The 26,055-nt window shown below is 37.1% G+C and overlaps 1 protein-coding gene across 1 annotated transcript; it reads left to right on the top strand.

Moving 5' to 3' along the window:
- Positions 1-19,990: 19,990 nt before the first annotated feature.
- Positions 19,991-21,043, top strand: LOC137725038 (uncharacterized). Its single transcript, XM_068463650.1, has 3 exons — positions 19,991-20,229; positions 20,319-20,382; positions 20,483-21,043. Exons 1-3 carry the CDS (start codon positions 19,991-19,993, stop codon positions 21,041-21,043), a joined length of 864 nt encoding a protein of 287 aa, XP_068319751.1.
- Positions 21,044-26,055: the final 5,012 nt, after the last annotated feature.

Genomic DNA, 26,055 nt, shown 5'->3' with positions numbered 1-26,055 from the left:
ACATTAACCGCCTGAGCCATTACACTCTACAGTTGTTTCATGGCCATTTGATGTATGGGGATTGGACATCGTGGGACCAATCATACCAAAATCATCTGCAAGAGAATTCTTCATCCTAGCTGCAACATATTACTTTTCCAAGTGGGCTGAAGTCGTACCCCAAAGGGAAGTTAGGAAGGAAACTGTCGTCCGTTTCATCAAGAAACATATCATCCACAGATATGGTTTGCCTTGTTACATCATCACTGACAACGGAAAACAGTTCTCCAACTGACTCATGGACGAGCTCTGTGAGAAATATCAGTTCAAGCAGCACAAGTCTTCTATGTATCATGCTCCGGCCAACTGTCTTGCAGAAGCATTCAACAAAATGATGTGTAACCTCTTGAAGAATGTGATTGGCCCAATAAAGAGAGACTGGCACGAAAAAATAAGCAAAGCATTTTGGGCATATAGGACGACACATAAGACTCTTACCCAAGCTACACCTTGTTCTCTCGTATATGGCGCGGAAGCTATTCTACCGCTTGAAAGTCAAATCCCCTTACTGAGGATGGCTATACAAGAAGGCTTGACTAAAGAGGAAAATGTAAAACTACGACTTCAAGAGTTGGAAGCACTCGACAAAAGAAGGCTCAAAGATCAACAACACTTGGAATGCTACCAAGCATGGCTATCCAAGACATTTAACAAGAAGGTCCACCCAAGGTCTTTCCAAACTAGAGATCTTGTCTTGGCATTACGAAGGCCTATCATCCCAACTCATAAGACAAAAAGCAAGTTCACATCAAAATGGGATGGACCTTACGTAATACAAGAGGTTTACACCACCGGCACCAACCTAATCATGGCAGAAGATGGCTTAAAGATCAGCCCCATCAATGGAAAATTATTCAAGTGTTACTACCCTTAAAAAGAGACACACAACGCTGCTTGTTCGCAATAGCTTAAAAGGTGACACATAACGCTTCTTGTTCGCATGAGCTCAATACTTCAAGTACAGTCACATCACCAACAAAACGCAAACACTTTGGAGAATAAAGTGCAAATTCAAAATGTGAATACTTTATTTCTTTGAAGGAAGAATTCGATTACAAAACCTTATTACAAAGTAAGCAAAACAAAGAAGACTTAAAGCACAAAAATAGAAGACACTACTTGAAAGCTATGTTCTTAAAACTAGGGCAACGACCTTCAAGCAAGCCTTCCAAAGTCTTTAAAGTCTCCACATCGGTGGGAGACAAGGTGGGCACTTCCATGGCCATGCCTTTCTCTTGCTATAAGCGTAAAATCTCATCTTTATGCTGGAAAGTGTAGCTTTCTGTTCCAAGAGAACACCTTGAAGTCGTGGTGCTTCAATTTTCATCTGCTCTCGTTGTCACACCAACGCTACTAGATGCGCTTGAATGGAAGCTAAAGAAGTCCTTATGGCTTGATAACCTTCCAAAGCATCTTGTTAAGAAGTACGAACTTGGGCAATTAATAAGTCTATTGCCACAAGTTGCTGAGCTCTAACCTCTGGATTCAACTTCTTCAAGGAAACAACATGCAAAAAAGAATACTTAATTGGGGCAGCCATAAGTTCGACAATCTTGACTTTCAAGAACGAGGGATCAATGTTAAGGTTATCAATTGTAGAAACAAGCTTCGACAAGTCCTCCTTGAGCAACGCATTGTCTTCCAAAGGGCACTTTGAAATCCTTTTCTCAATATGGCTCTTGATATCCAAGGTCACGAGGTTGATACAATGGATAAGATGCTCAGTGCCACAAAGGTTCGACTCTCTAAGAGAGATTTTGGAGCTAGTTGATAAAGGTGTTGGACGTATGAAAGGCTCTTGTATACCTACACCTACACACGGCAAACTTAGGTAACTTGGCTGATTTGGAACAAGCTATACACCGAGCGGATCCCCAATCTCTTTGTCTGTAGGTAGATTGCCTTCAAATAACATCTTTGTAAAGGAATGAACACCCGCGTTCGTCAAATAAAAAAAATAAGAAGGCTCAGCCTAAAGAAGACAAGGAAATGTGTTAGAAACAAAAGCTAAACCAATGAAAGTAGAAGAAATCACAAGAAAGAAGGAAATACATACATCTTTCTCAAGTGACACATGGCCATCAAACTGAGGAGGCCTAAACACTTTCTTCTTCTTATGACAAAAATTAATGTCACTTGTTCAAAACTTAAGGACGCTATTGCAAAACAAGTTCATCCCCGTGCGAATCTACTTTGTCACCCACCTCTTCAGAAGCATCCAAATGTTAAGAAGACAAGCACGGGCGTTAAGAAGCTAAAACAGTAGGTCCATCTTGCAAAAGAGTGGCCTTCGCACAATCAAAGTTGCTAGTTACATAGGAATAGCAAAACAACCCTCTCAGTGCATCATTATGTGAATGAGAAGATTCGGTGTCACTTGCTATCCCAAAGTCTTCACGATGTACCTTTGACTACCAACCTACATAGGCACAGGTCACTGGATTACTCTTAAACCTGTTCTTAGCTGGTAGGGTGATAGAATCATTTGTACATGTACGGATGCAAGACTCCTAAAGCATATACACTACTTGCAAGGATTCCAACTGTGCATTTTCCTTCAGCTTGCTTGGCACATGTTAGACAAAACCAAATTGCCTGCTAAAACGGTGAAGACTATACAGCTAAACAATACATCGGTCTCTTTGCCGTAAAGAAACATACCCCGAGACTTATGTGAGATAAGACAAGTCTAAGAAATGAAGATGTGAATCATCTATGAGACCTTGTCCTGCCGAGCCAACTCTCACCAGATGGTCCATCGTCAAACGGTCATAACTTCTATACAATGCTTACGCCTGCAAATCATCAAGGCTCTTCATAGAAAGCACGCTAGAGTACTTTGTCATCAAAGGCCCCAGCTCTCAGCTTGACTCAAGTTGTTGAATAAGACCCCGACTTGTCTAAAGTCGAAAAAGAAAAATGAGTCCCAAAATACTCACCTAACCAACCGTACACATAGTGGTAGAGAAGTACTGCCACACGATCTTCGGTGCTCGTTGAGTTCGAAACAACACTCAAGCCATCATAAATATTGGCTAAAATCGGAATAGCAAGGCTAAAAGATTCATCTGCAGCCCTCTTGCTAGCCACTTTGAAGACTTCGGGGCGAATAAAGTTGACGTCGTCTTTGGGGAAAACAAACTTACAAAGCCAACAAGCTAAGAAAACGGCTAGGTAAGATTCTTCCACATGCTCTGATGCTACACCAAGATCCTTAAGCGCTTTCAACTCAGTAGGGGTACGGCGCCTAGCTGAACCAATGGCACCTGATGGATCTGAGTCTTCCTTTGGCCTAGTGGTCTTGTTACGGCCATTTTTCTTCGAAGGCTTCTTGTACTTTATGGCATCCCAATACCAAAATCGGATCCATGAAGAAATATTCATGCTTGACTTACCTTGAGCCTCCTAGGAAAACTTGTGATACGCCTAAAACAAATATCGGCAACTCGCAGGCAATCCTCAGCTATTGCGATGAGAAAATTCCTCTATGCAAAGAATAACCTCATTGTAAAATTTACCATAGATCGGCAAGCCTCCTATCTTGTGGAGATCCCAAAGTGAAATCGACATCTCCTCTTGTGACGTGTGAAGTGTGTTGGTCACTGGACACCAATGTTCAAAGAACGCATAAAGGACGGAAGGATGGCAATCATAACTAAACAAAGATGCGTACACAACGTGATAAAGGCCTACATTAGTAAGCACATCTTTAGATTGGCTCAAGACATCTTCAAACCACTCCTAATAAAACTTAACAAAGACGGCTTTTCTAGTAGTCGGCAAAGTGCTATTCCAAGTCACAGCTCCGTTACACATGCGGTCACTAAGAAGCTCAAACAAAGCCAGTGAATTGACACGAACACGGTGCGAAAGATTCAAGATAAAAATCCTTGACGTACATACCCTCTTCTTCATATTTGGTCGACCAAAATCTGTCACCTCCCAACATACTTCCGAAGACCACGATTTGATATGCATCGAGTTGTCTTTTGTAGGAAGAACAAGTGCCTTAGGGCTAGTCAACGGTGCACAAAGTTTCAAAGTCGTTCCCCTATCTTGCAAATCACCTTCGTTCGCAAAAATAGTGATGGCATTTCTCTTAAAACACTTGAAAAATACCATGGCTGCAGCAAAACAAAAAAGACAACATAAGCACAAGTGGGAAGGCAAGAAAGAAAAAAAAAAGAAAAAAAGGAAAATAAAGATTGCTTCACTAAAGTAAAAAGACATGCGAGACAAACCTCGTGAGTGATAAAAATGACGATGACAAAGTCACAAAGACAAAAAGAAATCAACCACAAAGCTTGAGCAACACAGTGCAGAGAGCAGCTGCAAGACAGTCCTTCAAAGAATGTTATAGTAGCAAAGAAAACCAAAATGCTACGCAACCCCACAACGATTACTCAAGTAGTTTCTTGCACTGCACGGCAACGCCACCACCGAGGGAAAATTTTGACCAAAAGACACTACACAGCAAAACCCTGCTACAGTCTTTTGCATAGCACCACGCTGTAAAAATGACGCATTGCAACAAGCTCCAAATGCCAAAACTCACAGCAGTAGCAGCAAAAAAAAAAAAAACAAAATCCAACAGTAGCAAGCACAATGGCAGGAAACGGCAAGGTTTGTTATGCTAAAAACACACACCTAATTGTCCTATAAATAAGGGTCAATTGCTTCCTAATGCTATAAGGGAAATACATACCAAATAGCAAAAGGAAAATCAAAATAAGGAAGTACATTCCAACCAAAAGAAGGAAGCAAATTCCAAGCAAAAAAGGCAATGTAATTTTGGCACTAAGGAAAAAAAGCATGTTGTTTTTGCACCAAAAACTTAGCAAAGAAAAGAAATTGAAACAAAAAAAAATAAGGAAAGGACTTTAAAATTTCCAAAACATCTAAGAACCTTTCCTTGCCAAAATACAAAAGGGAATCCCTCCAAGGCAAGGACAGGTCTTCAAGTTTCCCAAACCAAGAGGAAAAACACCCCTTTAGCCCAAAAAAAAAAAAAACAAAAAAAAAAAAAAAAAAAAGAAACCAAAGAAAGGGAAAGAAAAAATGCAAATCCTACTTACCCAAGGACAAGCATTAAATCTTTCCAAAACCTTGAAATAACCAAAACTTTCCAACACTTTGAAGGAAATCACCCTCATTACCAAAATTGAAGGACGTTCCTATGTAAGGAAGGAAAAACATTTTTTTTCCCACAACCACAAGGAATAATTCAAAATACACCAAATGTATTTTGTTAAAAATTATGGAAAATCAATACGCACAATAAGTATATGTCGATTTACCCATTTCCAATATTTCTTTCAAGATTAAGCCTCTATGGCCCTTGAAGGAATAAATTTTTTTTTTTCTTTCAAGATCAAGCCTCTACGGCCTCTAAAGAAAATTTTCATTTCATTTAAGACCAAGCCTTAACGGCCCTTGAAGAAATATTTTGTTCAAGAAATACACATCAATGGCCCTTGACGAAATTCTCAATGGCCCTTGAAGAAATGTTTTCATTCAAGATCAAGCCTCTACGGGCCTTGAAGAAGCAAACTAATTCAAGATCAAGTCTCGATGACCCTTGAGTTAGAACATTCACATTGCAGGACTTCAAAACACGTTTCCTACATGTGACAAGCACATGCCCACAACGCGCCTTGAAGTGGGGGAATTTGTAGACATGTAAATTTCGTTGCATACAAAAGGTGCATTACAAATCTTCACATGGCATATGACTGGTCACAAATGGACAAGTCATCAAAGACATGTGGCACAAATCAAGCAAAGGAAAGACAAAACCTTCCCAAAAGTTGGCAAAAGGGAGAAAATCCGTCTTAAAATCGGCAAGGGGTCTAAGTTGCTCCCAAAATTAGAAAGAAAGCTAAAGCATCTTAATAAAACAACCAAGAATTGAAGATTACTCACAAAATAGGTAACAAGCCCTATAATTCGGCCAAGGTAAGGGAAAGTGACTGAAATTAAGACATAAAACATGCCTAAATTCTCCCATGGACGAATCAAGACACAAATCAAAGCCAAATCCACCCAAAGGCATAGCTTTGGAAGTCTATAAATAAAAGGTCCCAAGACAAGCATAAGGTCGACAATTTCTACATTGAAGGGCCAAAATTCTCACATTGAGAAAAACCTCTGCCAAATCTTTGAAGACTAATATGCTACCATAGCTCTCTTTGAATAATGTACAACCAAAGCTGAAGTTTTCTTTCAACCAAAGTCGAAGCATTCCCTTGAAGAATCTAAAAGCACTTGTGCCGATTCCTTCAAGACTTTGTTGCAAGCTCAAAACTTGTAACAACGTTGTTTCAAGATCAAGTTGCCAAGACCCTTGAATAAATGAAATCCTACTTCAACAGTACCTTTGCCATAGGTCATACAGAAGCCTAAAGGTGAAGATTATCCATGCATTGTTTCAAGCTCAAAACTTGAAGCAATCGTTTAATCGTTCGTCCGAGATCAAGTCATCACGACCATTGGATCAATAACCTACGCATCTACATCAAATTTGAAGACTTAATCAGAGGAAAATTGTAAACAAAGATTGTAACCCTACAAATTTATCAACACAAATCAACTTTGTACATCTGTTCTTATTTCATTCGTTACAGAATTTTTATGTCTACAGTCACCTTCGGTAGTGATTTGGTGAAGAGGTCAGCCATATTATCTTATGAACGGATTTGTGTGACTTCAATCTTCTGATGCTCTTGTTGTTCATATGAGAAGAAAAACTTTAATCTTCAATCTCCCGACTTGGTGTTGTCTCCTTTGATGTAACCCTTCTTGAGTTGTTTAATGCATGTTGCGTTGTCTTCATAGATAGTCTTCGGGACATCAATGACGGGGTAAAGATCGCAGGAACTTTGAATATGGCTCACAATTGCTCTCAACCAAACGCATTCCCGAGTTACGAGTAAGACGAAAATTTTTGCATGGTTAGACGAAGTGGCAACTAAGTCTATTTAGTTGACCTTTAAGAGATTATGGTGCCTGTAATGGTAAAGGCATAACCCCTTTGAGAACGCGCCTTATGCGGATCAGATAAGTATCATGTGTCGGCATAACAAACAAGGCGAGAATCAACTTGAGATAAGGAGGTGCGGCATCACTCCAGGATCCGTAGGGATAGAACAATCCCAAATCTGTAGTACTCTTAAGGTAGCGGAAGATGTCTTTAACACCAGTCCAAAGTTTTCATGTTGGTGCATTACTATATCTTGCCAAAAGATTAACAACGAAGGCAATGTCGGGTCTAGTGCATTGAGCTAAATACAATAAACCGCCTATCGCACTTAGATAAGGAACTTCATGCTCCAAAATCTCTTCATCATCCTCATTCAGATGGAAGCGTTCTTGTTTTGTACCTAGCGATCGAACAACCATATAATTACTTGAAAGCTTCGCTTTATCCTCGTTCAAGCGGCGCAACACCTTCTGGTGTAGTTCGTTTAATGTACAAAGATTCTATATGAACGGTGCTCTATCTCGAGACTCAGACAATATTAAGTCTTTGCTAGATCTTTCATCTCAAATTTTGACTTCAGGTGCGCAACAGTTCTCGCGAGATTTTCAAGATTCCAAAAAGGTTTATGTTATCGACATAAACTGCAACTATTGCAAAATCAGAATGTGACTTCTTAATGAATACACAAGGGCATAGTTCGTTGTTCACATATTCCTGACTAGTCAAATACTCACTCAGACGGTTATACCACATTCTTCTAGATTGCTTCAAACTATAGAGTGAACACCTTAGCCAAATTAAGAATGTGTTCTAGGGGTTAGAAATATTTGATCCAATCAATGTAAGTCCTTCGAGACCTTTCATATAAATTTCCGTATCAAGACCTCCATAGAGATACGCAATTACTACATCTATCAATTGCATACTCATTTTTTCGTAAAGTACCAAACTGTTAAGGTAGTGAAAAGTAATCACATCCATAACAGGTGAATAAGTTTCGTCATAGTCAATCCCGGGGCATTGTGAGAAGCCTTGCGCAACAAGACGAGCTTTGTAAACCACTTGTAGCCAACGGGCTTCACATGTGGAGGAGTAGGAGCTACAAGTCTAAACACCTTACGTTTAGCAAATGAATCAAGTTCGACTTGGATTGCTTATTCCCAGTTTGACCAATCGGTTCTACATCGACATTCATCAACGGTACGTGGTTCAATGTCATTACTCAACATGATCTCAGTAGCTACTGCATATGCTAATGCATCGTCGACGATCATCTCATTTCTACACCAACCATAATCTAAGCTAGCATAATAGATCGAAATCTCATGATTCTCAGGAGGTAGATTCGTCTCTTCAAGGACGCTTCCATAATCAAGAATTTCCTCATGAGTTAGATAGGATTAGTAGGCGACAGTCAGATTCACGGTAGGCTCTTTAGGTGCCTGTGCCATGGTTTTCTCTTCCGAGTGTGTGAATCCTTTGAACCAAGAAGTCTACCACGTTTTTGTGTAGGGGCAGATGATTGGCTACCTGCTAATGTACGTGGATTGCCAAATTTGGCATCTCGAGCCTCCTGGAGGAAAGTCTGTCGTACATTTGGTACATCCATCTTTCTAGGCACATTTGCAGCTGGAATATGTCATCTTGTCACTCACGCTAAATCGGTGAAAGCATCTGGCATGCTCTGAGCTATGCTATAGAGATCTAATATATACTGCACTTCAGCTTCAGACTAAGTGATGCGGGGATCTCAATGAGACAAAGTGGGAGTCGTCCACGATAATTCGTGTCATTCTTTAGGAACGTTGACGTTCTTATCTCCCCTTAACGATGGGAAGACTGTCTCATCGAAGTAACAATCCACAAAATGATTGGTAAACAGATCTCCTGTCAAATGTTCTAAGTAACGAATAATTGAAGGAGAATCATATCCGACATAGATTCCCATCATTTGCTAAGACCTCATTTTTGTACGTAAGGGCAGCGAAATAGGCATATAGACCGCATAACCGAAAATGCGCCGATGCAATATGTTGGGTTTGTATCCTGTAACCAACTGAAGGGCATTATATGGTTGGGTCGCAACATACCTCAGACGGACCAATATGGATGCATGCAATATTGCATGGCCCCAAGCAGCGATCGGGAACTTGGCATGTATGACCAACGATCGAGCAATCATTTGTAAGCACTTAATGAATGCCTCTACCAGGCCATTTTGGGTGTGAACATGGGGTATTAGATGTTTAACTTCAACCCCAATCGACATCCAATAGTCATCAAAAGTTTTAGATGTGAATTCTCCAGCATTATCCAATCGAATAGATTTGATTGGATAATCAGGGTGGTGAACACTGAGCTTGATAACCTAAGCCAACAGTTTAGAGAGTGCAGAGCTCCTTGTGGATAACAAGTACACGTGTGACCAACGTGTGGAAATGTAAACCAAAACCATAAAATATCTAAATGGTCTGCATGGAGGGTGAATCGGTCCACAAATGTCCCCCTAAATCCTTTGTAAAAAAATGTGAGGATTCGAGCGAATCTTGTCATAAGAAGGCTTAATAATAAGTTTTCCCATGGAGTAGGTTTGGCATGCGATTCCTTGAATCGAACCTACATTTCGGGTTAGTAGATGCACGTGTGATGATTTGAGGATATGGTGGATTGTTGTTCGTCCAAGGTGTCCTAAACGATCATGTCAACATGTAATTTCATGCGTGGTCCTAAAGGTAGGGTTGGCCACATAGTGGCTTTCTATAGGGCATATGGTTATAGTATACAAACCACTTGGGATACGCTCCATCTTCTCTAGAATACACTTCTGGCCATATTCGTAAGAAGTTATGCACAAAAATTCAACTCTGTTTTCTACATAGGTTTCAGCATGGTAATTATTATCTCTAATGTCCTTAAAACTCAACAACGTTCTTCTGGAATGCAGAGAATAAAGTGCCTCATCAATGGTCAAAATTGTACAATTGGACAACATTATACATGCCTTATCGTATCCTTTGATCAGGTTTGATGGGCTTGAGAAGGTTGTCAAAGGTGTCTTCTTAGGTACAATGTTAATGAAATAGATGCATTCACGTAAAACAGTGTGCGTGGTTGCACTATCTACCAAACAACTAACTTCCCCACTAGTCATACCTAGAATGAAAATTAATTTGAATCGATCGCATGCATAAAAGTTCTAAGAACAAATATCCATTCAAAATAATTTTAAGTAATCAAGGATGGTAATTAATTAAAAACTTAATATCGAAAAATAAATCACCAACAAATAATCTAAACATAAAGGAAAATTGTTCAAAATTAACCAAAAACACAAGAGGGAAGCGGTTCGGCCACTAGGTGGAATTAGGCCCCATTGTGTAAATTTTAACTAGAAAAATAATTTATGTCTAAGATTCTAATCATCCATAGGGGTGGTATCCTCCTGAAAGTCAGAAACCTCCATCGTGGTATTCTCTGGTTTATCCACTTGCACAAAGTTTGATTCAAACTTCTTACAACGAGAATGATATTCAACTACAATCTTCTGAGGAGCTCGGCAAATACGAGACCAATGGTCCTTTGAACCACAGTGATAGCATATGTTCGCATACATGGTTTTGATTGCTTTACCCTTATTCTTGAAGTTTAAGACCTTGTGAGCGAGGTTAGGGCGCTTCTAGGCTTTGTTTCCTCCCTTGGATGGGCCTTGGCTCTATTGACCTTGACTGTGTGGCTTCTGGCTATCCCTACCACGCCTATGTTGGCGTTTTGTGAGCTTGTTTTTGCTATAGTGTGCTTCAGGCATAGTAGTCGCCCTAGTAGGTCAAACTTGATGATTTTTCATCAACAGGTGATTCTGCTTTTCAACGAGAAGTAAAACACAGATCAAATTCAAAAACTTCGTAAACTTCTAAGCCCTATATTGTTGCTGCATGACAATATTAGTAGCAAAGAAGGTCGAATAGGTCTTCTCGAAGAGATCTTCTTCGGTCAAAGTTTCGTTACACAACTTGAGAAGTGATAGGATTCGGCAAACTTCAGAATTATATTCATTCATAGACTCAAAGTCTTGGAAGTGCAAATTCTACCTGTCATGTCTTGCTCGTGGATCCTCCTCAGCAAGGTACTCGGTTTGCAGTGTATCATGAATATGTCTTAGGATGAAGATCATGGTAATGGCTTTCTCAACTTTGCTAACCGGATTATCCATCTCATCTTCAATGGCGGGACCTAAATTCTTTGTAGTGAGGTGGATTTTCACATCTTAGATCCATTTGAGGTAGTTTCTTCCAGAGACCTCCAAAGCAGTGACGTCGAGTTTGTTCAAATTCGACATATTCCTATCACAAAATAGATGGACAAGATACGGTTAGTGTAATGGAGAAAAAATCAATCCATTCATATAGAAGTAGAACATTCAGGTTCTAATAAACATGTATTGGTTTAAATTCGCATGAAAAACTTCGGGTTTTCATGGGTGATGTTTTTAAGGAAAAACTTCAAGTTTTCAAACAAGGCATGTTTCTAGAAACTTCAGGTTTCAAAATAATTATGAACTTTAGGTTCATATGTTCCTCCAGACAAACACAAATATATACACAGAAATATGCAACAAGAAAATATGCAAATAGAACTTCAGGTCTATAATTATAATTGAATTAATTATTTAGACTTTGGGCCAAATTTAAAGTGTGGGTGAAAAATTATAAAACCCAATTTGTCTAAAAAAAAATTAAACAATTAAGCTCGGGGCCCAAGCCTAAAATTGGGCTAGAATGGGCTCGGGCCTAGCATGCAGGCTAGCCCAGCATCACAAATTTGATGGGTTATAGGCGTAACTCCAAAAAACAGAGGCCTGTGAAAGGCTTTGATCCATTGTGATGCATACACGGATACACCAGTGCATAGGCTGGGATTCAGTGCGATGTGAACATGGGGGAACACTAAGAACTAGCTTAGGCTTGTGTTATGAGGGCTGGGAGTCCAACAGAAGCCCAATTGGCATGTTGGATATGGGCTATGGTAGCAAAAGCAAACAGCAAGACCAAAATGGGTGCTGTGTAATGCAGGCCTGTGTGTCCGAGGCCTACTAGGGCTCAGGTTGAGAAACCTAAGACAACCTAGTGGCACTAGGTGTTGGATTTGAACCGAAAAAAATTCCGGCATCGCTTTAGGCGACTTTCCTCGAGTGGTTATGGCACGACAATGCACAGGGGTTTAATTGGGAACCCTAGGTTTGGAAGGAAAATCAAGTTTCAACATTAGGGAGGTCTAAGAAACCTTCGAGGATTCGAAGAATCCGTCGAAAAATTCACGATTTTCATCGGTTTTTCCAAGAAAAATTCATTGTCGTTGACGATGGTTTGGTCCTAAGCACGACTGCAAGTCATGATTTCCTAGGGGGAAATGGCGGTGAGGTCGTGGCCAACTACGAGCAGTGCTGGGTCGTGGGTTCGATGCCAAAATGGCATTGTCTTAGATGGAGCATAGATTCAGCTCTGATGAATCGCAGCCCAATGAGAATCGCTTGAGCTTGGGTGTGCGTCACAGGTCATGGGTTCGAAGAACCCTAAGAGTTTCTGATTTTTTTTCTTTTTTCTTTTTAGATTATAATTCAATGCATATTGACAAATAATTTTAATGAATGAACATATATTTGATGCAATTCATGGAAAATGTCAAATTCACATAATTAAACAATTATCGATATAATGCATACACAATTTATGTAGAATCTAAAATTCAAAAAATGTAAAGTTGGGTCATGCATTATGGTGAATGTTCATGCTATCAGGGCTGGAAAAATATGGAGATAAAAACCATTGTTTTGGAAGAACCTGATTGCGTGATGATATTTGGATGAACTGGTTTGATGCAGAAAGCTTCCACGTCAGATTCCTAAGTACAGTGGTAAGAACGTGTTGATAACGTGTTGTGACCTATATTTAACTGATAAAGGAAGAGGGCCAGTGGCACAAAGAGAGGTTAGAGAGAGATGTGTTTGTAGGATTATGTAGAGGAATGTGTGTGTTATTCCCCTTACGCAATGCCTTTATTTATAATAATAAGAAAGAGAATAAATCATTATCCTACAAGGAATACAAATCCATACAGGAAAGAATAACTAGAATCAAATCTAATATAGGATTTACACAATCAAACTTAAACTAGAAGTTCACAACACTGACACATATTTTTATTTTTTATTTTATTTATTATTATTATTATTATTATTATGGAAAGGGAATGTAAGGATGATGAAATCAAATGCTCAGAGAATGTCACTTGTCAATAGATAAAGGAGTTGATTATATGGTTATATTTTTATTTTTTATTTTATTTATTATTATTATACTATTATTACATATATACTCAATATTTGTGTAAGGTTCATATTGATCAATAAGAAAAGTTTTCCTTTCTAAAGTCTTGAATTCTTTGTCTCTCCCTCTAACTTTTTCTTCCTTCTTATTCAGACCTTCATTGCTAAAATATTGAGTTCTTAATGTGAATCTACACATGGTATCTCTAACTCTGACTTCTTTCTTCTATGTTATCTTCTACAATCTGGGCTTCTTCAATCAAGAAATTCGATAGAAAATTTATTGTTCTTCTGGTGCTTGACAATTGTTTGTTCCAGCATTTTAGTGAAAATGTACTTCATCTGTCTAAAGACGGTTATTGCTGGTTAACTTCAAATTGTTCAATCTCATATCACAAGCTTAATGTTGACTATTTCTACATCTGTTACAGTCAAATTTGATGACACAAAATTATCTTACTTGGAGTTTTTAGATCAAGCTTTTACTAAAAGGTCATGGTATTCTAGGTTTCGTTGATGGTTCAAGAAAGTGTCCACAATAATTTTCTAACAACTTAGTTGTCGAAGATGTGAAACTGAAGATTTCTTGGTTTAGAAAATGCATGATTGAGCTCTCATGAAACACTGTCCTCTACTGCAGTTTCTTGTATAATTGGAAGCAATAGCTCTCATGAAATGTGGGTTATTCTTAAGGAAAGATTCTCCATGGTGACAAAAACAAGCATTTTTCAGATGAAAACTGAACTACAAAACATCAAGAAAGACTCATATTTATCATCATATTAGTTACAGAAAATCAAGAATGTAAGAGATCAACTTGCTGCTGCTAGAGTATCTTTTGATGACGATGACATCATCATCCTAGCACTAAAGTTTACCGATAGAGTATAATACTTTTTGGTGTGTAATCAAAGGCCAAGAAAATGGTATTTCTCTAAAAGAATTGTGATCTCAACTTCTTGCAGAAGAAGCCAAACTTCTGATTCTTCCTTGTTGTTTGGTACTGCTATGGTTGCAAGTAGTTCATTAGTAAAAGTACAAGCTTCTTGATTTAGATTCCAAGAAGTTTTATTCTTCTGGACAAGAAAATAATCAAGGTGTTAGATCAAGTTCTCAGGGACTTCATTCAAGGAATGGCTCTAACTATGGCTACAACTATGTATTAAATTCTTAGGGATGTAATAATTTCAATGGTGGTTTTTTCAACTCTGGCAGGTACAAAGGTTTAAATTTTAAGGGGCAAAGAGAACGGCATATTTCAATACAATTCTTCTCTAAGATTCAATCAGCAGGTCTACATGCAAAGACTAGGACATATATCAAATGCAATCACTTCTGCAATTCTTCATCAAACTCAAGTTTCAACATTACTAGATAATTGTCCTACTATATGTCCATCATGTTTAGAAGGGAAATTTACAAAACTCTCTTTCTCATATCCTACAATTAAATTTGTGCATCATTTAGAGGTTATACACAATGATATATGGAGACCGGCCTCTTTGTTGTCATTAGAAGACTTTATGTAATATGTGAGTTTTATTGATGAATGTATTTGATATATATGGGATTTTTAATTGAATAATAAATCAGAAGGTTTGTAATCTTGTCAAATTCTATGCCTTTCACAATACTCAATTTTCTGCAAGAATTAAAGTGTTTCAAGGTTATGGTGGTGGTAAATACATTAGTAAAAAATTTCAAATCTTTTTTTACTGAAAGATGGTGTTTTTTTATGAAAATCTAGTCCATATACTCTAGAGCAAAATGGATCGGCAGAAAGAAACTATAGACACATTGTTGAGCCTCCTATCTTATTACTACAAACTGCAAGTCTTCCACCAAAGTGTTGGTTTCATGCCTGTGCTAATGCAACATGTTTGATTCGTAGAATACCTTATGCTACATTAAAAATGAAATCTCCTTTTATGTTGTTAAATGGTCAAGTTCCTAGTATTAATCATATGAGAGTGTTTAGATGTGCATGCTTTCCTTTACTAAAACGTTATGCAACATCTAATTTTCAACTAAAAACCATAATGCTCCGTTTGGATACAGTAAAATAAAACAGAATTTCACTTAAACTAGGGAATTAGGATGGGAAAGCAGTTTTCCCACGTTTGGGAACCTTCCTGCGAGAGAAACGGCAATTTCTACGGGAAAAAAAAGGGGAAATTGGGGATGAAGATTACCGAGTTTAATTTCCATCTAAATAGGTGGAATTTCACAATTCCAACAACAGAGAGAATCCCAAATCCATCAGGGGGGAAATCTTGCAGGCGCCAAATTTTGCAGATTAGGGCACCAAACTGGGAGTAACCGCCAAAGTTCACAGTAAAAAGGGCTCTCACCAATCTTCGAAGGGATTCTCGCTCGTGCGCTCGTGCTTCATCTTCTTCCTTCGTTCTAGGTCAGCCTCTTCCCTCTTCTCTCTTCTGTCTTGAATTATTTTAAGCTTTTTGGGTATACTCTTTATAGCAATTGTGAATTTTGGTGATAGTCATATGCTTGGTGTGCTTATGAATTTTTTTTATCCGATTGACAACATCTTTAGTTCCTGCTACATATCTTCTGCGTTTAGGGTTCGTAGGAATTTATCCGCTTCTATTTTCAAGCTGTGGTCTAGGTTTTGCAGACCTGCTTTTCCCCAAAACTGATGATTTTTGTATGAATTTGAAGGAGGTTGGGTTTTAGTTATATCTGATTGACTTGCTTTTCCCGAAAACTTATGATATTTGTATGAATTGGAAAATTTGTAGCTTAGAATTACACTGTGTTTGGATGGACAACAGATACTTTTGAGGGACAATTAAACGAATGAAATTATACATGGATGTTTGGTGTCATATTCATGGGGTCAGAATCTTGAGGCGGTTGGTATACTACAATCTGCATGTTTTCGGGGTTTCCACGGTCTGTATTCTCTGACCACCTCGCCTTCAACTCTGCTGTTTTTGCCTGTGTAAACTGAAAATGTTCCAACAATTACCGTATAGTCAAATTCCAGTTAAACCAAGAGTACTTTTTAATTAGAGGTAAGGGGCCAAATTAGCCAAGAGGCAGAGACTTACAGAAATCAACAGGGGCTTGTATCTCATGTATAGTACTACTCGAGCCCTCCATAGGACTAATAATACCTTTTGGATCAACAGGGGCCGGTATTTCATGGTTTTCAAAGGGTAGGACTCCTCGAAATACCATTTGAGGTGTGGAGGATGGTGAAACAAAAAAGTTTTGAACATCATTTGAGGTTAAATTCAAAAGATCTTCAAAAAGTATCCTGATGGCATACTATCACATGAGAAAGACATTTTGGAGAGGAGATTTAGGGAGAGATAGAACTACTTTGTGAAAGGAATAGAAGCAAGAGTACAAGGACCGATGGAGAGACTGTATAAAGATGTAGGGAACAAATGCTAGTTCTAAATTTATAGCGAAGAAGGAATCTGCATAGAAGGCAGGCACATTAGGCACGGAGATGTTTTGGAAAAAAAAAAAAAAAATTTATTGCGGGCCTTCATTTGGATAAAGGATTGCCAATTAGGAAAGTTGACGGGCCAATAAAATGCTTAGAGAGGGGGAGGGGGGGAATTATCTACACACCGTGTCCAACTGCTTGGCAAACCACTGATTTAGCTCCTTGATACAAGATGAATCTCCAATTAAGTATGGATGAAAGTCTACGTAAGCTAAATAGATGCCATCCCCTGCAAGTTAAGTAGGGCTAAAAGCTCATAAATATGAAAAGGCAAAAATAGTGAGCTTGAATGTGGAATTCCTAAGCAGAAAAGTGAACATGCATTCCTCCTTCAATTGTGCACAAATCACATAATGAAACTAATGTCTCTAATGCACAGTTCCAGAGGTCTTAATAATTAATACATTGATCATGTCTCTAATGCAGTTCATGGATGATGCTGCTCCTAGTCCGAATATCTTTAATTTGAATGTGACTTGTATTGCTACTCTTTTGGTTAAAGCAGAAAGTTGCATATCCCATAACTGTTGTTGCATGTCACATTATATCTTTGTTCATATATTCAAACAGGTATGGAAAATACTGATGTTGTAGACATGGTAACGAGGTTAAAGCGAAAGCGTGCTATAAATGAAGAGGAAAATAGGAAAAAGAGGAAAATTATTGTCGGTACGATTATATATGTTATTGTCATTGTCATGCATTGGTATAGTAAGAGTGTTCTTCTCAAAGAACCTTCAAATGATTGGGATCAAGAAAGACAATCTTTCCTCGGCCGATTGTTTAATGGAAAAGATTCAACTTGCATTGAACAATTACGAGTTAGCAAGAGTGCATTTAAACGGTTATGTGAAATTTTACAAGGGATTGGTGGATTAGTTCGCACTAGACATGTCTCCATTGAAGAATCTGTTGCAATTTTTTTGCATATACTTGCCCACAACTTGAAGTTTAGAGTCGTCGGTTTTCACTATTATCGTTCCAAGGAAACAATTAGTCGGCAATTTCACAATGTGTTGCATGCAATGATGAAAATAAGTCAAGAATATGTGAAATATCAACCATGCATTATTGGTAATTCTGAAAGAGAGAAGTGGCGGTGGTTTGAGGTAATTCTGAAATGCATTAGTTGTTTGTTTGATATCTTCACTGGCTTTTTAGACTTTAATCTTTTTTTCATTGTATGAAATTTTTATTTAGAATTGTCTTGGAGCACTTGATGGAACTCTCGTTCCGGTAACAATAACGGCTGAGGAAAGACCAAGATATCGAGATAGAAAGGGTGATATATCCACTAATATGTTAGGAGTTTGTGGTCCAGATTTAAGATTTTTTTATGTGTTACCTGGATGGGAAGGCTCTGCATCTGATGCTCGTGTTTTGCGTGATGCTTTACATAGGAGTAACTGGTTTCATGTTCCAAATGGTAATGTGTGATACCAATTAGTTCTATGTTAGAAAAACAAAACTTTAAAATGTATCTAAATTTGTTCTCTAAATTTTTATTGTAGATAAGTATTTTCTTGTGGACGCTGGCTATAGTAATGGACCGGGGTTTTTAGCACCTTACCGTGGAACTAGATATCACTTGAAAGAGTGGGTTGGAAACCGTCGACCTGAAAACTACAAAGAATTATATAATTTGCGTCATTCAAGGGCAAGGAATGTTATTGAGAGGGCATTTGGATTGTTAAAAAAACGATGGAGCATATTGCGCACACCATCCTTTTTTGATATTAAAACACAAGTTAGGATTATAAATGCATGTTGTATCTTGCATAATTTTATTAGAACTGAGCAAGCAGCTGATCCAGTTCTAGAAGCTCAAGATTTACAATTTTTAGAATCTGTGGACTCAGAGTTGTTAAATCGTTCAACAAGAGAGGAAAATGAAAATAACTCTGATGGGATTACATATGTTCAAGCTACTGCCGAATGGACAGCATTTCGTGATACATTGGCATTGCATATGTTCCATGATTACCAAGCTCAGATAGTTGCCAATACTTCTTAATCGAATATTAGTTGTTTTTCTTAGCATGTTATCTTTAACGTCTCATTTAATAATTTTGTCAATGACATTATTGCTACGAAATGCATTAAGTTTTTAAATTTTATGGAATGCCCCGATTTTCAGATTTTGGTTTGATTATATTGTCTTAATGAATGCTAATACTCTGATTCTTGATATGCATGCTATGAAATGCATTAGTTTTTATATTTTATGGAATGCCCTGGTTTTCAGATTTTAGTTTGATTATATTGTCTTAGTGAATGTTAATACTCTGATTCTTGATATGCATGCTATGAAATGCATTAGTTTTTATATTTTATGGAATGCCTCGGTTTTCAGATTTTGGTTTGATTATATTGTCTTAATGAATGCTAATACTCTGATTCTTGATACGCATGCTATGAAATGCATTAGTTTTTATATTTTATGGAATGCCCTGGTTTTCAGATTTTCTTATTAGATTTAGTTTCCTGAATTGAGTATTTACATCATGATGTTGCCTTCTGGAGTGTTATAATTTACTTACTCAGTATAATAATCATCCAGTAAGCTGGATTTACCATCAAATTGTTTCAGTTATGAATTCCAAAGTTAGTTCATAGTTTTTCTAGGGGAACAAATCATTTGTAATGGGATAGTCGTGTGATGGTGGAGATACAAGTGTCACGGAAGGAAAGCAAACGATTGTAACCTAAATGCATTGTCACATACCTACATTGCCATCTTTAAAAAGTAAAACCATGTGCATATTTAAACAAGCTGGTAATTTCATGAACATGCCTGGGTGCGCTGGCTCCAAAATATGTCTTCAACATGTTGCTGCCAAACCGTGTCTTCAGTGCACATTGCAGAACGATTTCAATGTGCTGAATCATCATGAATGGCAAGAATGCTTTGATGCTTCATTCCAGGCACATAATGTTGTACTTGATTGCGTGCCCGAGCACATTTATCCGTTGTCTGTTGGTATATTGCTGTTGTTTTCTTGTTAATAGAATAAAATGATCCAAACAATTGTATGACTCAAATCCATCCCTCTTTTTCAGGTAGTTGGCAAAAAGTATATTGCTTAGTGAATGTTAATACTCTGATTCTTGATATGCATGGGTTTACGAATGACTTAAAATTTCAATTAATATTTGTTTAATGTTAGGAGCAATGGAAGGATCCGATAGAAAACCAGTATGCAAACAAAAACCAAGGAGAAAGAAAGAGAACCAAGAAATTGAAAATGAAGGAGATGAAAATAATTATTTTAGATGGAATGTAGATATGGAACGTGCTTTGGCTGACATACTTCGTGAAGAACGAAGATTGGGTAACAAAGGAGATGGTGGTTGGAAGACAGCTGCTTATGAAGACAGCTCCATATATTATCTGCTCAATTTGATATTCATGTAACTGTTGATAACATTCGAAATCGTGTGAAGTCTTGGAAAAAGTTCTATGCAATTGTGAGTGATATACTAAGTCAAAGTGGATTTAGTTGGCATGCAACCAAGAAGATGATAAGTGTAGATGAAGATCATGTCTGGCAAGAGTACGTGAAGGTATGACAAATTCATTATTTTTCTTTTGTGTGTGTGATATTATTTTAACTCTTCTTATACTTACGGTTTGCTTTTTTGATTTTTATGTTTTGATTGGTAGTCACATAGTGGCGCTAAAAGTTTTCGTTGGAAGGTCATTCCAAATTGGGATGATATAGTGGATTTGTGTGGCAAAGATAGAACCATGGGTGAGGGTGCTGAAACAGGTGTGGAAGCTGTTGAGATTATGACTCCTCCGCATAATGAAACTAATCATATTGATTTGGATGGTGATACGCAAGGTTTAGAAGATATTGAAATTATTAATGATATATCACCTACTTCAGCCAATGTTCAGAAGACTCAAAGTAAGAGAAAACCAACAAATTTTGTTGATGTGCCTCATACAAAGAAAAAACCAACCACCCCTAAAGATATGATTGCAGATTCACTTGCCAAGATGGCTTCATCCTTTCAAGAATATATTTGTGCAGACACAAAGAAGCTTGATCCAACAGAGGTATATGATGAAGTAAATGCAATACCAGATCTCAGTGAAGAAGAACAAATCAAAGCATGTGCTTGGTTGATCGAAAATGACAAGCAATTTCTCATGTTGAAGACACTCCCAGTCGAGAAGAAAAAGAATATGGTATTATTGTTTACTTCACGAGGCGCATAGGATTATTTTCATTATATTTCCCATTTTAGTTTTCCAGTAAGATTTTAGTTAGAATAAAAGCCTTGATGAGATTACATTGGTTGGTCTCATTTCGGCTTCTGCACAATTAGGTGCGTCTAAGTATGCTAATTGGGTTCGAGACATTAACCTTGATGATTTTTTCAGGGAGTGAGGGAAAGAAACGTATTTTCTCATAGCTCAATGATTTTTGTTTCATGACATTAACCTTGATGATTTATAACCAGTTTAACATTTTTATTCAAATTTGTATTCCTCTATTTAATACAAATTCTAGAGAATATCCAAACAATGAAATTTGGAATTCCCTTCATTTTGTAATTTCTATGTATCCAACATCCAAACGATGAAATTTCAATTAACGGGAATTTAATTACTGTCAATTGTAATTCCCATCATTTAAAATTCTGTGATAATTTAGAAATTCTCCATCCAAACACAGTGTAACTTGTACTTTTTTGGGGTATGTAGGGCATTTTAAATGTTTTGCATACTTTGATCCTGTTACCAACAAAACTTGTATTAGAAGACATGTGCTTTTTCATGAAACAAGTTTTCGACACTATAAAAGATTTGTTTCTGTAGAATTCAAATCATCACTATCAGTTCATAATTCGCTACCTTTACCTGTTATACAATTACCATCCATTTCATTGCATAATCAGGTATTATTACCTTTATTATTATCACATTCATTTGCTTCTAGAGCTTTAGAGTCCTTGAATGCACATTCATTTAAAGCCTCAGAATTCTTGAATACAGATTCATCGAAAGCCTCAGAGTTTATTAACACACATTCATCTGATACAGCAAAAAACATGTCAACATTAAATCCATGAACTCCAAACCCATTTCCAATTTGCCTAACAGTCTCCAATCCCCATGAATCCTAATTTTCAACATAAACAACTTATTGTTGTTATTCCTTTACCTATGAATATCCATCCAATGCAGACACCCAAAAGTGGAATTGTTAAAGTGAAACTCTGCTACTGTTACTTCACATTCGTCTTTAGTAGAGCTTAAAAGTTTCAAAGCAACATCCAAAGTGGCAGAATGGCAGTCTGCAATGAAAGATGAAATTGATGCTCTTCATTCTTAATAAACATGGTCTTTGGTCCTTTTCCACTAGACAAGAACCTTGTGGAGGTGTAAATGGGTATATAGAATTAAAAATAATGTTGATGGTTCTATAGCTATGTATAAGGCTAAGCTAGGATGTAGTTAAGAAGAAGAGATATACTATGGTGAAACTTTCAGTCCAGTAGTTAAACCAAGAACAATAAGGATAATTCTTGCTCTGATAGCTCAGTTCAAATCGTCCTTTAGGAAACTAGATGTGAAAAATGCATTCTTGCATGGTGTTCGAGTCATCCATCTCTTTTGTTTTTTGGTTTTTATTTTATTTTATTTTGTTTTTTTCGCAAACTTCAATGGTCACTATATGGTTCAACAAAGCTCCTAGAGCTTGGAATGATAGATTTACAAGTTTCTTAACTGGTTTAGGCTTCAAAGCATCGCAAGCATATCTATCTTTGTTTGTTAAGCACTCTTCATCAAGTAGAATGGTGTTGTTGTTATATATGGATGATGTGATCTTAACTAGTAGCAATTCTCAGTTGATTTCAGAAGTTATCAAGGATCTCACCACAAAGTTTGATATGAATGATTTAGGCACATTGCGTTATTTTCTGGGTTTGCAAATCAATTATAATTTTGAAGGCCTGTATGTGTCCCAGTCCAAGTACAAGATTTAATTGATATAGTTGATTTACAGGATTGTAAACCATGTGCTACACCATGTTTACCCTATCACAGGTTGCAAAAAGATGATGGTAAGCCATACCATAGTCATGAACAATATGAGTATTGTTAGGGCACTACAATATCTTACCTTCACAAGGCCTAATATAGCTTTTCTTGTCAATCAAGTTTGTCAGTTTATGCATAATCCAATTGAATCTCATGTTTTTGTAATAAAAACAATACTAAGATATCTTCAAGGTACTTCAAAATTTGAAATTCTGTTTAAACAGGGACTTTTATACTTGCAATCATACAGCGGTATTGATAGGGCTAGTAATCCTAATGACAGAAGATCAACTTTAGGGTCTACAATTTTTCTTAGTTCTAATCCAATTTCTTAGGTTTCAAAAAGACGGCATATTGTGTCCAAATCCTCCATAGAAGCTAATTATAGAGCACTTGCAATCACTGGGGTTGAAATTTCTTGGATTAGATAGTGGTTTTGTGACTTACATGTTCCTATCTTAATGCCTCCTATGGTCTACACATCTCAACTATAGCCTTGTCGGAGTTGGTTATATGAGTTTGTTAAAGTGAGAATCTTAGAGAATAAGTAACAATCTTTTGTAATAAGGATCTTATCCTATAAGAGAATCTATGTAATAATGACTTCTATACTCAATAATGTGTGTAAGATTCACATGTATCAATAAGAAAAGTTTTCCCTCTAAAATCTTGAATTCTTTATTTCTCTCTTTCTCTGTCTTCTTCTTCTTTCTTATTCAGACCTTCAATTCTGCAATCTTGAGTTCATAATGTGAATCTTCACAGGAGAGAGTTCGAAACAATTACAATACTTTAGGGAAAGGGGGAGTATTAAACTCGGGACGCGTGGGTAAAAACCTAACACCTTATCTACTAGAATATTGGACCACATGCTCGACTGACACATTATCGCCTTATAACAATGAAATTCTGACTATAAGAATGAAAGGGCTAATGATTTCTCGTTTGGACTCAATTTTGTAAATATGATCTATGATTCTTGATCCAAAAATTGAACGATTTATTTTATAAGAACAAGTATTATGGAGTGAGACCGAACACGTGGTAAACTATGTATTAAGTTAATAAATAGTTAGCGCTTTAGGGCTCTTAATAAATGAAGAAAAAAACTCACACATGTTAGAAATTTAGAATTGGGTCAGTTGGATAAAACAAGGGAATTTTAACGAAAAGCCCGCGGTATTGTTCACTTTAATGAAAAACCACATTTTTACACTAAAAAGTCAATCCTGGTACTATTCACTTTACCCTTTATTTTGTCCTTATCATTAAAACTCCAAATTTTCAAGTCTTTTTCATTAGTTTTCCTATAAAACAATGGGAGATTAAAGCCCCACTGAACAAGAGACTGGGAGCGAATGACAGATTAAAGCCCACTGGGGCTGAGTTAATGGTTGGACTGGACCATAAGGTCAAATTAATTGATTATCGATGTGTTGTTTGGCTCTTTCGAAATGGTTTACGATGGTTTTGCAGGATTATGTTGTTAAAACATAGCACTAGGAACATGTGTGTAATCAGCCATGCGTAACGAATTTAATGCTCATGAAGAAAAGTTTTGTTAATTGTGTGGTTGTTAGTAAGTAAAACATGAAATATTTTATGGTACTTTGAAGTATTTGGTATTTTGGATATTTTAGACTTTTTTATTATTAGTTTTTTTGGTTGAAAACACAAAAGTAAATTTCTAACAATTAAAAAGTTTAAAATATTCTATACTCTACAACACCATACAATTTTTGGTAGAATCAAGCTATATTGTAAGTTTAAAATATCATGTTTGAAGGTGAAAACATTCGACCTATGGTTATTATTGCAAAATTCAATATGGACTTACGGAATTGTACGTCCACCAGCCCTATTGGAACTATAATGCCACATATCAAATAAAGCCTAATAGGGGTTACAATTGATCTCTATTGTTTTCTCCAGTAGTTGTGATTTTGATGGGTTTTTCTTTTTTCCAACCAAATGATAGATTTTGTTATATTAGATGTTAGATTAGTCACCAACGGGGTTCGAACCCACGCTATCATGCAAAGACTCGACTCTTTTCCACTACTATGGTAAAGGGCCACTTGCAATTCCCTCCAATACATTTTAGACTTGCGTTGGTTTTTATTACGAATGTGACGATTGGATTGGTCATTGACAATATTTTTTACCATATTTGGTGCTAATTTTGCTCTCTGTATTGATGTCATTTGTAATTGGGACGGAACACTTGCCTATTTTTATGTTCTATTAGTTAAGCAAAACAATATTATCTCACTTTTTAGATACAAAATACACACTAGATTCAGCTAGCTGCTTTAACTACCATCAAGTACAAGATGAAATTAATAATAAAACTAAATTTTATCCACAAACCCACACCTAATAACCAAACCCTTATCATCACACAATTTTTGCCCTATATTCTATTATGGCTAAAAACTAGCTCTATTCGATAGGTGGATTGTAATTTCGAAGTTTTGGATCCTCCAACTAAGGTAGGTTTTATGCAAGTATGTTTTCTTGCCATACGTTAGAAGTGTATTGCCTTCAAAAATGGTCTTTGTTAGCCCAAGTCGGTGTGCAAAACAAAAGAAAGAAAAAGAAAAGGGATTTTATGCCCTAGCTTTTGCCGTGAGAAAGACAAAGAGTCGTAAAAGAAAAAGGGTCTTTGATTGGTGGGATTTATGCTGAAATTCAGGTTACAACCATGCGATTCTCCATATAGTGTAGCACTAGCAATCTCCAAGCTTTCATAAGCGGCAGTCCTAGCTTTTATGTAGTACTTTACATAAGCACTTTTCACTTTGATTTTTGTTGGGATCAAACAACTCATCCAACATATTGACGAGGGTATTGCACAGCTCTGAAGAAGTTTGGTCGGTTAGTATTGCCACAAAACAACCAAGCTCTTAGAGCCCATGGAAAATTTCTCTGCGTTTTAATAGCCAAGAACTTGTCCCAGGCTTGAAGCAGTCATTGTTGAAACTAAATTCACACACCATTGCGGACAGAGGAGGTTTTCAAGTCCGGCTACCTGTAAGAGAGGAAATAACCGAAGTCAGACCTCGGGTACCAATGGGGTATCGGTTAAAGGCTCTTGTGGGACCTTAATTTTCCAAGGTTGGAATAAAGCTGATCCGAATATAGTTACCTCAAAAGTCCAGTCATAGACTCACCAACTTCGT

The sequence above is a fragment of the Pyrus communis genome, chromosome 1 (assembly GCF_963583255.1).
Source record: "Pyrus communis chromosome 1, drPyrComm1.1, whole genome shotgun sequence".
Lineage (NCBI taxonomy): Eukaryota > Viridiplantae > Streptophyta > Magnoliopsida > Rosales > Rosaceae > Pyrus > Pyrus communis.
This window is presented reverse-complemented; position numbering and strand designations above follow the sequence as displayed.